At 47.0% G+C, this 11,592-nt stretch overlaps 1 protein-coding gene across 1 annotated transcript in view; it reads left to right on the plus strand.

The window, feature by feature from the left end:
- The window catches only part of SAFB (scaffold attachment factor B), a 53,579-nt gene that overhangs the window by 26,830 nt on the left and 15,157 nt on the right, over nucleotides 1-11,592 (plus strand). Inside the window, exons 5-13 of the mRNA XM_011943620.1 lie at nucleotides 1,424-1,486; nucleotides 2,402-2,429; nucleotides 3,338-3,848; nucleotides 4,274-4,323; nucleotides 5,328-5,422; nucleotides 7,424-7,573; nucleotides 7,652-7,734; nucleotides 8,024-8,205; nucleotides 8,373-8,461. Coding sequence (XP_011799010.1) covers nucleotides 1,424-1,486; nucleotides 2,402-2,429; nucleotides 3,338-3,848; nucleotides 4,274-4,323; nucleotides 5,328-5,422; nucleotides 7,424-7,573; nucleotides 7,652-7,734; nucleotides 8,024-8,205; nucleotides 8,373-8,461 — 1,251 coding nt within the window. The remainder of the gene's footprint in view (nucleotides 1-1,423; nucleotides 1,487-2,401; nucleotides 2,430-3,337; nucleotides 3,849-4,273; nucleotides 4,324-5,327; nucleotides 5,423-7,423; nucleotides 7,574-7,651; nucleotides 7,735-8,023; nucleotides 8,206-8,372; nucleotides 8,462-11,592) is intronic.

Here is an 11,592-nt window from a genome sequence, read left to right on the forward strand (position 1 = left end):
GGGAGGCGGAGCTTGCAGTGAGCTGAGATCTGGCCACTGCACTCCAGCCTGGGCGACTGAGCGAGACTCCGTCTCAAAAAAAAAAAAAAGATGTAAAGTACAGTGAAGACAAGTACCAACCCTGCTCCCCAAAGGGACTGACTGTGAGCATCCTTGTATGTAAAGGAGGACCTTTGCTTAGGGCTTTCCCAGCTTTTCACTTTTAGTGTTTTGGCATAGAGCTCTCTGGTGGGGCTATTCAAATACCACAAGCCATCACTGTCTTCGAGCTGATCTTCATTTTAATCCGACGTCACGTGCCCAGTAGGTGGTTTTATTTCCTTAAGGCATTGCAGCTTTCAGCTTGTTGGAAATGCCTCGTAGGACTGAACCTTAAACCTTATGGTCGAAAGTCATTGCCTCCAAATTTACCCTCCTTTGACCTAGGGCAGCACTGAGGAACTGATTAGCTGCCTTTCTCAGCCTGGTGCTGCTGTGTGTTTATTATTTTCAGAGTGTGTACTTCTCAGTTAATGGAGGCATCCAGGTCATGGGTTCAAATCTAGAAAAGGAAAAAAGAAAATATTTGGGAGCGATCTTTTTGTAGTTCACTTAAAAAGAGCTTGAAGTTTAGTAAAACTTGGTGATAACAAGTTTTTCTTTTGTTTGGCATGTAGTAAAGACAGAAAATGACCAAGTTAAATGTTTGTTTTTAATAAAGTAGGCTAGGAGGGCTGGGTGTGGTGGCTCACGCCTGTAATCCCAGCACTCCGGTAGGCTCAGGCGGGCGAATCACCTGAGGTCAGGAGTTTAAGATCAGCTTGGACATGGTGAAACCCTGTCTCTACTAAAAAATACAAAAAATTAGCCAGCGTGGTGGCGCATGCCTGTAATCCCAGCTACTCGGGAGGCTGAGGCAGGAGAATCACTTGAACCTGAGAGGCAGAGGTTGCAGTGAGCCGATCACGCCATTGCTCCAGCCTGGGCAACAAGAGCGAAACTCCGTCTCAAATGAATGAATGAATAAAGTAGGCTAGGAGAAAGTGCCCGGTGATTGTTACCTTAAGAGTATTGCTACCAGGTGAAATTGGAGGAGCACAGTTTATCATTTTTGAGTTCTGCTTTAGAAATCCTGTGGTTGGAGGGGTATGTGTTAATCACCAGTACTTAGAAACTGCCTGGGAAATTGATTCGTTCATTCACCCAGTACAGACAGGGCAGCATGCCCCCCTGCAGGCCACTGCCAGAGATGCTGGTGGAGCAGAGGCGTGGCGTGTGTGTTCTGGCGGAGAGGCAAGTGCGGAACTGAGTGACCCAACGGTAGACTTTTAGATGGCAAAAGGTGCTGTGAGGGAAACAGACACACAGGTTGCCTAAGCGAGGTGTCGGCCTTGGTTTTCACAGCTCCAGCTTCCACAAAGTCATCTTCCATTTTGTTTTTCAGGTGGATGGGGAAGGATTCAAGAACACTTCGGAAACTTCATCGTTGAACTTCAAAGTAACTGCGGTAAGTTACCATCTGGTTCTGCATCCCTGGCAATGTTAAACAAGTGGTTGATGTTCCACAGTGAAAGAGCAGTGTGTATGTGTAAGGAAATGATACTGTGCTAGATACTGGGGTTAAGAGGTTAGCAGAACAGAAATAGTTTCAGGGCTGGCCATCTAGCAGGGGCAGTGGGATCAAACCAAGTATGTAACCAGAAGGGAGAAAGAAGTGTGATGAGAGAGCAGTTGTGGTGATTGGACTTTAGAAGTGCCTGGAACTCTTCCCAGAGGAAGTTATGTCTGAATTGAGGTCTGACTGCGGATAGGTTGAAGAGGGAAAGAAGAATTTGGAGCAGAAACTGTGGGTGGTGGCTCTGATGCAGAAGAGAGAGGGGAGCATACAGGGTTGGGGAGAAGCCAGAGGTGTTGCAGAGCAGCTGGGCCCGCCTCGCTGAGTCTGGGCTACCAGAAGGATTGGACCTATTGTCCTAAGTGAGCCCGATGTCGGAAAAGGTTTTCAGCAGAGTAGAGAGATCATTTTGTTATAACAGGTTTCAGTTACAAATAAGTTTATGTTGGGAAAAGTATTTTTTTCCTAAATCCACTGTGACCTCTCCTCTGACAAAGGGGGTCTTTGCCAGCTGCAGCAGCCACTAGGTCAGCTTGGTCGTGGGGTGAGTGGCATGTCTGTGCGGGGCCCAGACTCGGGAGAATCAGACAGACTGTTATCACTAGGGACCTGCTGTTACCAGAGGAACTGGCAAAAGGAACTGGTTTTCATCAAGTTACTGTAGGATGGAATACATTTTTTGGACAGGAGAAAGTTTTGTGGAAACAGGCATATATTCACAGATGATTGAAAGCTGTATTTGTTGGTGAAATATATCTTCCCCGTGTTTAAAGTGACTTGTGGATTTGCTTTTTCTTTTTTAAATAGGACATTGAAGAATCTCTTTTGGAGCCAGGTACTGATAAGAGAAACACGACAGTTATGGTTTGAAAGTTTTCACGCTATTATTTTAAAGCTGTCTATGTTTTAAGTTGTGTTATGATCTTGTAAATTGCTCTAATGGTGGACAATCCAGATCATACAAGGATCAGAGATTGGAAACCCATTCGTATCACCAGATCTGTGGAAGAGCCATTCTGGCTTCTTGAGGTCAAATACATTTGGTGCAATGTAGTGATTATTTTCATCTCTAACCACGTAGAGTGGCATTTAATTCCCCCCTGTCCCTATGATTCCTCCATGTGTTTCTACACATGAAACAGATCTTGTGATATTTTGCTGCAGTCGTTTTGATTAACGCAGTTAAGGCAGGAAAAAGCTGTTGTCAGGGCACTTACCACCTGAGAAGTGACTGGATTCCAGAAGAGGAAACAGAGTTTCTTCGTGAAAATTTTCAACATATTATTCCCCTTCCGGACTGCGTTTATCTCCCACCGTCAGAAGAGATTCTGATTTTCATATTGGATTGTTCTGTTAAAAGAAATTCAAAGAAATTTGGAAATTGAGCTGTCGTTGAATGGTGATTACATTCGGTTCAGCACCTTGGACGTTGGAAAATCAGTCAGAAGACCCAGACTTGAACAAAAACTCGAAGAAGACTGTTGAGAAGCAGCCACGTGGTTGTAGGTTTTTAAATCTGTGGGGGCCTTTTTTCTTCCGTGTAGCGTAGAGGCTTACCTAGAGGCGGTCGCAGCGCAGGTAGTGTAACCAGTATAACTTTGTGTACCCGCGGGTTTTCCAATCTCTGTGTAGCTAGCAGTTCTCTTCGTGTTAGTGTGGCAGCCGTGCCAGTTCCACATTTGTGATTGCTTTATTTCCCTGGTAATTAAACCTTGTGCCATTCTATTCCTGTTAAATCCGTAGAAAATGAGAAAATACTCGACATTTTGGGGGAAACTTGTAAATCTGAGCCAGTAAAAGAAGAAAGTTCCGAGCTGGAGCAGCCATTTGCACAGGACACAAGTAGCGTGGGGCCAGACAGAAAGCTTGCGGAGGAAGAGGACCTATTTGACAGCGCCCATCCGGAAGAGGGTGACTTAGATTTGGCCAGCGAGTCAACAGCACACGCTCAGTCGAGCAAGGCAGACAGCCTGTTAGCGGTAGTGAAAAGGGAGCCCGCGGAGCAGCCAGGCGATGGCGAGAGGACGGACTGTGAGCCTGTAGGGCTAGAGCCGGCAGTTGAGCAGAGTAGTGCGGCCTCCGAGCTCGCGGAGGCCTCTAGCGAGGAGCTCGCGGAAGCGCCCACGGAAGCCCCAAGCCCAGAAGCCAGAGATAGCAAAGAAGACGGGAGGAAGTTTGATTTTGAAGCTTGTAATGAAGTCCCTCCGGCTCCTAAAGAGTCCTCAACCAGTGAGGGCGCTGATCAGAAAATGAGGTTTGTTTTTTCTCGGTTTTAGACCAGACGCTATCTCCTTTTCATTGGTCATGTAATGACACACATAAGCTGTTTTTTTCTGCAATTGGCCAGCCAGACTGACGAAATTGTAGTTTTGCTTCTAAAGAATGTTTTGTTTCTCTTTGTGTATTTTACACTGATTACATAATCTTTTTTCTTTTCTCAACCTATCATGGTTGTGTTCTTTAATTCTTCCTAATTACCTTTAGTCCAGCAGAATTAATTAACTCCTGTGGGTCTGAAATCTTATGGTTAGGTCAGATTTGCAATACAAGTTTGTCGGGGTATCATTTTTTCAGAGCTAAATTTCGGGTAGGTATGCAACCTCAGCACGAATTTTATGGTTTTGAGTTTGTTTCCTCCATGCTTCTTCCTTGTGGAGTGACATTGTCCTTTGTCTCTAGTTCTCCCGAAGATGACTCGGATACAAAAAGGCTTTCCAAAGAGGAAAAGGGTAGGTCACCTCAGCGACACCTGTCCCTTGGAGCATGTATGGCCTGGGCAGTGGCGGGTATTTGATTCTGGTTCATCGCGCACTATGCTCCTTACCTGGGAGATTCCTGAGACTTTTGTGCAGTCTTTTCTCCTTCTCTGCTGTTACCTGTACAGGTTCTGGGTTGTAGGAAGCATACCAGGTCCTAAGAGTTAGGCTGATGTGGTGTAGATCCTTGTGTTGGGAGCACATTCGTTCTGTAACCTTCATTAAATTCATTAACTGAGAAATAATTTTACCCTGCCAAATTCTTTCTTAATCAGTGTTCTACAGCAGTAAAAACATGGGATAGATACAAAGCTATAGGTGGAAAGAGAAACAGTGCATTGTTGACCCAAGTTTGGCTGTTTTGCTACATGGCCACTGCACACTGCACTTTCTCCTGTAATTAAGCGATTGCTCACCTTTTTGTTGTTGTTGAGACAGAGTCTCGTTCTGTTGCCCAGGCTGGAGTGCAGTGGCGTGATCTCGGCTCACTGCAACCTCCGACTCCTGGGTTCAGGAGATTCTCCCGCCTCAGCCTCCCGAGTAGCTGGGATTATTGGCGCTCGCCACCACACCCAGATAATTTTTTGTATTTTTAGTAGACACGGGGTTTCACCATTTTGGCCAGGCTGGTCTCGAACTCTGACCTCGTGATTCCGCCACCTTGGCCTCCCAAAGTGCTGGGATTACAGGCGTGAGCCACCACGCCCGGCCCGCAATTGCTAACTTTCTTAGGAAACCTCAGGTGATCCTGACAGCCCCACTCAGTATTGTGATGGGCCCTGTGGCAGTGCTGCTGGCCTGGTGTTGCACTAGAGGGTCTTGGTGAGGACAGTGGTCAGGCCCATGTCCCTGTGTGACTTTTAGTGCTGCCACTGCCTCAGGAAAAGTGGAAACCATGTCTGATTTGGAAAGGTTGTCTCTAAGACTCAAGATCTTGTGGGTATTTGGGTTTTTACTAGAACTTTCTTTTGAAATAGGTCGCAGCAGTTGTGGTAGAAATTTCTGGGTTAGTGGACTCTCTTCTACAACCAGAGCTACAGATTTGAAGAATCTTTTCAGCAAATATGGGAAGGTAAGTGCCAGAGCTTTTGTGGAGAAGATACTTTGAAACCAGCGTTGGGTGGCCTTTACGTACAGGTCCTTTCCCCTCAGTGAGTTCTTTGAGAGATACCAGGAGCTTATACTTGCTGATGGTTGGGGAGGGTCTACCCTGCCATGGGTAGAAGTGAAAGTGATGTGGAAGCTTCCAAAGCCCACATCACTGCTATATTTCCCCTCTTCTCTCCAAGCTTGTCCTCTTCCCTGTAATGACTCGTGGATCCGTTTCTGTGTCCTCAGGACGTCGCACTCAGGTGGGCTGCCAGGGTTGGCCAGCGGGGTTGCTGGCCAGCATGTCTGGGAGGCAGCAGTGTTCTTAGAACAGCGTTCATGATGCTGGAACTCAGAACAGGGACCCTGGAGTCCGATGGTGGGTGTCCTGACCATGGGTGTGTTGCATCCATTGACTGAACCTCACCTCAGCAGCTGGGGGCTCTCAAAGTTGCTGCCTCAGTTCACCACTGGGGGCAGTTCTAGCTGCCTCTTGTCTACAGCACCTGCCTTTCCTGAGCCCATGAAGGTGGGGGTGATAGCACCAGCCCCCTACCCGCAGTGCCCAGCGCAGCCGCCTGGCCCTCCTCCCTGTGCTTTCTCACTCCCCTCCTCCCTGATGCTTCCCAGACCCGCCTCCCAAACAGCCTCAAGCATCCAGGGCTCCTCGTCTCTCTCAGAGTCAGTTTTGGGGACAGCCAAAGGAAAGGAGTCCAGTCCTTTGTGTTACACAGTGAGGGTTCAACACATTGCAATACATAAAACCAAGTGTTTTCCCTGATAATTGGCTTCGAAGAACTTAAAAGAGGATAAAACAGACTGGGCGCGGTGGCTCACACCTGTAATTCCAGCACTTTGGGAGGCCGGGGTGGGTGGATCACAAGGTCAGGAGTTCGAGACCAGCCTGGCCAGTATGCTGAAACCCATCTCTACTAAAAATACAAAAATTAGCCAGGCGTGGTGGCGCATGCCTGTAATCCCAGCTACTCAGGATGCTGAGGCAGGATAATAGCTTGAACCCTGGAGGTGGAGGTTGTAGTGACCCAAGATCGCGCCACTGCACTCCAGCCTGGGACACAGAGCAAGACTCCATCTCAAAAAAAAAAAAAAAAATGTCATTATTACGGACATAACTAAGGGCTTCCTGGTTATGGTGATACAAGGTGTGTGGCTGGCAACACCTGCGCCAAGTCTCCTCTGCTAGACCCCGTTTCCTGACTCCATGGCGGCCCCAGCGGGTGGGTGTGCTTATTGGGGAAGTGTCACCCTGGAGACTACAGTGTCTTGAGCGCAGCAGGCCTGATGTGGGTTAAGGTGAAGGCCAGGCCCCTCTGAGAATGTCCTCTGGGACTCGGATTCCATGTGGCATGATGGACGTGATTACCAGCCATGGCCACTGGCTCCTGTGGGGCTTTTCATGAGCCATGGTGTCTTCTGACATCAAAGGGCGACCCTAACTGCTGCCTGCTGTAGTTGAGAGAACCAAGTACACTGGAAAGGACGCGTCTACAGGATCTGAAACACGTCACTGAGTGTTGTTACAATCAGTGGTAGGGCGGGTCTGAGTTCCAGAGCATGGCTCACACATAGACCTTTCCTTGCATCAGTCTGTGCCGAAGTCTTTTTTTTTTTTTTTTTTGCTTCATAATGTACCACCTATGTAGCATGACTGTATATTTGGAATCATTTCTTCACAAGTTTTAGACCATATTAAAGGAACACTGGCAGAACCCTGTTTTATTTCCCTTTCGTCTGTTCCCCTACACTGCCCTCCTGGTCCCCTTGAGGAACTAGACAAGCGATTAGAACTGGCCAGAGGTCCTTGGAGGAACAACAGCGAAACAGAAGCATTAGCAGCATTGCCGTCCCCAGTCTAACGCTTGTCGGACCCCCGATGAGCAGACTTCCCTTTGGGCTGTTCGTATCCCCATGCCCCACTCAGTGGGCCTCGTGTCTGAATCGTATTTGCCTGCTTTCCTTTGAGGTGGTGGGCGCCAAGGTTGTGACAAATGCCCGGAGTCCTGGAGCTCGCTGTTACGGTTTTGTCACGATGTCCACAGCAGAAGAGGCCACAAAATGCATTAGCCACCTGCACAAGACGGAGCTCCATGGAAAGATGATCTCCGTGGAGAAAGTGAGTGGCTGTTTTCTTCCCAGGATATAGCCCACATTAGGAAACGAGGTAATACTTGCACTTGATTGTCATTTTCAGGCCAAAAATGAACCTGTGGGAAAGAAAACCTCTGACAAAAGAGACAGTGACGGGAAAAAGGAGAAGTCGAGCAACAGTGACAGGTACCTGTCCTCCCTGGCTACATTAAAGGGGCAGGGTGTTTTACACAGAATCTCGCTCTGTCACCCAGGCTGGTGTGCAGTGGTAAGATCTCCGCTCATTGAACCTCCACCTCCCTGGCTCAACCGATTCTCGTGCCTCAGCCTCCTGATTTGATGGGATTATAGCCACGCCCATCTAATTTTTGCAGTTTTAGTAGAGATGGGGTTTCGCCATGTTGGCCAAGCTGGTCTGGAACTCCTGGTCTCATGTGATCCGCCCGCCTCATCCCCCAAAGTGCTGGGAATACAGACATGAGCCACCACGCCCAGCTAACACGTCTGTTTTTTATAGATCTGCAAACCTTAAGAGGGACGATAAATGTGACAGGAAAGATGATGCTAAGAAGGGTGAAGATGGAAGTGGAGAAAAGAGTAAGGACCAAGATGATCAGAAACCTGGCCCCTCAGAGCGATCTCGAGCCACAAAGTCAGGTGGGCAGCTGATGAGCCCAGGAGATTCTGTCTTGTTTCTGTGCCTGGTGGGGTTTGTTATTCTGCTATCATTAGCTGGCAACCCAAACTGGATTCATGTTGCGGAGGGTTTTTCTCATCTGGGTGTTCATGGTCTTCCACTTACACTTTCCCTGTCTTTTCCATAGGAAGTCGAGGGACCGAGCGGACTGTAGTAATGGATAAATCCAAAGGGGTGCCTGTGATTAGTGTAAAAACATCTGGGTCCAAAGAGAGAGTGAGTATTAATTTTCTAACTAGGGTATTTTGTTCTTTTCAGTTTGTATTTGCGTCTTAGGGAATTACTAAGCTTCATCTGAAAAAAGCTTTTATCTGCTGTTTCAAAAATGTAGAGATCTCAAACTTTTTTTTTTGAGACAGAGTCTCGCTCTGTTGCCCAGACTAGAATGCAGTGATGCGATCTTGGCTCACTCCAACCTCCACCTCCCAGGCTCAAGCGATTCTCCTGCCTCAGCCTCCCAAGTAGCTGGGATTACAAGCCCACCCGGTTATCTTTTTAGTAGAAACAAAGTTTCGACATGTTGGCCACGCTGGCCTTGAACTCCTCACCTCAGGTGATCCGTCTGCCTTGGCCTCCCAAAGTGCTGGGATCACAAGCATGAGCCACTGCGCCCGGCCTCAAATTATTTTAAGAAATGCAGAGGCTGGGCGCGGTGGCTCAAGCCTGTAATCCCAGCACTTTGGGAAGCCGAGACGGGCGGATCACGAGGTCAGGAGATCGAGACCATCCTGGCTAACCCGGTGAAACCCCGTCTCTACTGAAAATACAAAAAAAAACTAGCCGGGCGAGGTGGCGGGCGCCTGTAGTCCCAGCTACTCGGGAGGCTGAGGCAGGAGAATGGTGTAAACCCGGGAGGCGGAGCTTGCAGTGAGCTGAGATCCGGCCACTGCACTCCAGCCCGGGCGACAGAGCAAGACTCTGTCTCAAAAAAAAAAAAAAAAAAAAAAAAAAAAGAAATGCAGAAAGTTTTCTTTTATCCTTATTTTATCCTTACTTTTGCTCTGATAACTGTTACTTATGTTACTTATTTTCTAAAACTAACTTTAAAATTCACATATGGGAGCAGTTGGCTTTTCCCTGTGTGGCAGTCCATGTTCCCTGTCTACCCCGAAAGTGTCAGCACCTCCCCATGATGCATTCCTACACCGAGCAGTGTGGGGCATGCCATGGTGACCTGGCCCGTCTCTCCAGCCTCCTTGACCCCTTCCTGTACTCTTGTCTTCTTGCTGGGCTGCAGTGTGAGCTGGGCATGGTGGCTCATGCCTGTAATCCCAGCAGTTTGGTAGGCTGAGCTGGGAGGATCACTTGAACCCAGGAGTTGGAGACCAGTTTGGGCAACTTAGTGAGACCCCATCTTCACAAGAAATTTAAAAATTAGGCAGGTTTGATGGTATGCATCTGTGGTCCCAGCTACTCAGAAGGCTGAGGTGGGAGAATGCCACTTAAACCTGGGAGGTCAAGGCCGCCTTCATTCCACTGCATCCTAACCTGGGAGAGAGAGTGAGACCCCATCTCAAAAGAAAAAAACACCTATTATTTGCATGGTCTGTGCACACCAAGCCACCCTTACTGGTTAACTGTCAACTGGGGACACTCTGAGAGCCAACTTCCCAGTTGCCAGCCAAGGACCAGTCTTGCCAGCAGCCCCTCCTTAAGGAAGGGGAGGGACCTTGGACCTGCTCGGTCAACCCTCAGCTGCATGGAGGAGGAACCATTTCAGTTGGTGAATGGAGCGGATTACTTGGGAGCTTTCAGTCTCTGTGTGCCAGTATTATAATATGTCATAGCCTTTTATCCTTGTTCTGTAAAACACCTTTGGAAGATGGAGAAAGGAAAGTGTGGGTTCTAGGGATAAAATGAGTAGATCTCTTAAAAATGTAGTCAGCACAAATAAAGTACTTGTCAAGTGTACCAGAAGTGCTTCATTTGGGAACTCATTATGTGTTTAATTATGAAGGAAAAAGCAAAATTAAGGAATTTATTTTTGAAGCAAAAGACATAAAAAAGTGGTTTTTTGATCTTATATGAAGTTTTTGGGGGCAATACTCATTTCCATTTTTTCTATATTAAATGTACTGTTAGATCACATTTTAGCATTAAATGTTGATGAAATTCTGTGTCTTTCAATTATGATAGGCAAAATGTAAGGCCTCTTTGGATTAAACAGCTCATTATCTGCTTTTCACTGAAAGTTATTCATCACATAGGACCTCCACATCTGATGGTTAGGCATGGATATATATACGTGATTCTTCCTGTTCCCTTGTCACACCTACTTGAACTTTTTTCATTTTTTTATTTTATTATTTATTTTTTATGTATTATTTTTTTTTTTTTCAAGACGGTCTCGCTCTGTGGCCCAGGCTGGAGTATGGTGGCATGATCTCGGCTCACTGCAACCTCCACCCCCTGGGTTTTTTTGTTTTTTTTTTTTTCCAGGTTCATAATTTATTGTACAAATTGAATTATCACATGATGAGTTCGCATTAGCTTCTCCAGGCATGGGAACTTAACAGATGAGGTTAAGAACCGTAGACAGTTTAAAATCCATTTATGTTGCTTTCACAGCTGGAGTTTTTTTGGACTTTAACTTGAAATATAAGACAAAGCAAAGCTTCCATATGTGGCCAGTACACAATTCATTGTCTGTGAGAGTGTAAGGGTTGAAATATTTTTTGATACCAGTGAACTGGTATTGTGCATCACTTTCTGGACCTGCCATGATTTCAATCTGTCAAAGCCACAAATTCCACAGCTGGTGTCCGGGGGTTTTTAAGTGATTCTCCTGTCTCATCCTCCTGAGTAGCTGGGATTACAGGCACCCGCCACCACGCCGGGCTAATTTTTGTATTTTTAGTAGAGACGGGATTTCACCACGTTGACTAGGTTGGTCTCAAACTCCTGACTTCAAGTGAGCCACTGTGCCAGCATTTTTTTTTTTAGTCCAAGTCTTGCTCTGTCACCGAGACTGGAGTGTAGTGGCGCATCCTTGGTTCACCACAACCTCCGCCTCCCAGGTTCAAGGGATCCTTCCACCTCAGCCTCCAAAGTAGCTGAGATTACAAGCATGAGCCACCATGCCCAGCTAATTTTTATTTTTTATTTTATTTTTATGTATTTATTTATTTATTTTTTTGAAACAGAGTCTTGCTTAGTCGCCCAGGCTGGAGTGCAGTGGTGCGATCTTGGCTCACTCCTAGCTCCGCCTCCCGGGTTCACACCATTCTCCTGCCTCAGCCTTCCGAGTAGCTAGGACTACAGGCGCCCGCCACTACGCCCGGCTAATTTTTTGGTATTTTTATTTATTAGAGATGGGGTTTCACCATGTTAGCCAGGATGGTCTCAAT

Source organism: Colobus angolensis, unplaced genomic scaffold (assembly GCF_000951035.1).
Source record: "Colobus angolensis palliatus isolate OR3802 unplaced genomic scaffold, Cang.pa_1.0 Scaffold22, whole genome shotgun sequence".
Classification (NCBI taxonomy): domain Eukaryota; kingdom Metazoa; phylum Chordata; class Mammalia; order Primates; family Cercopithecidae; genus Colobus; species Colobus angolensis.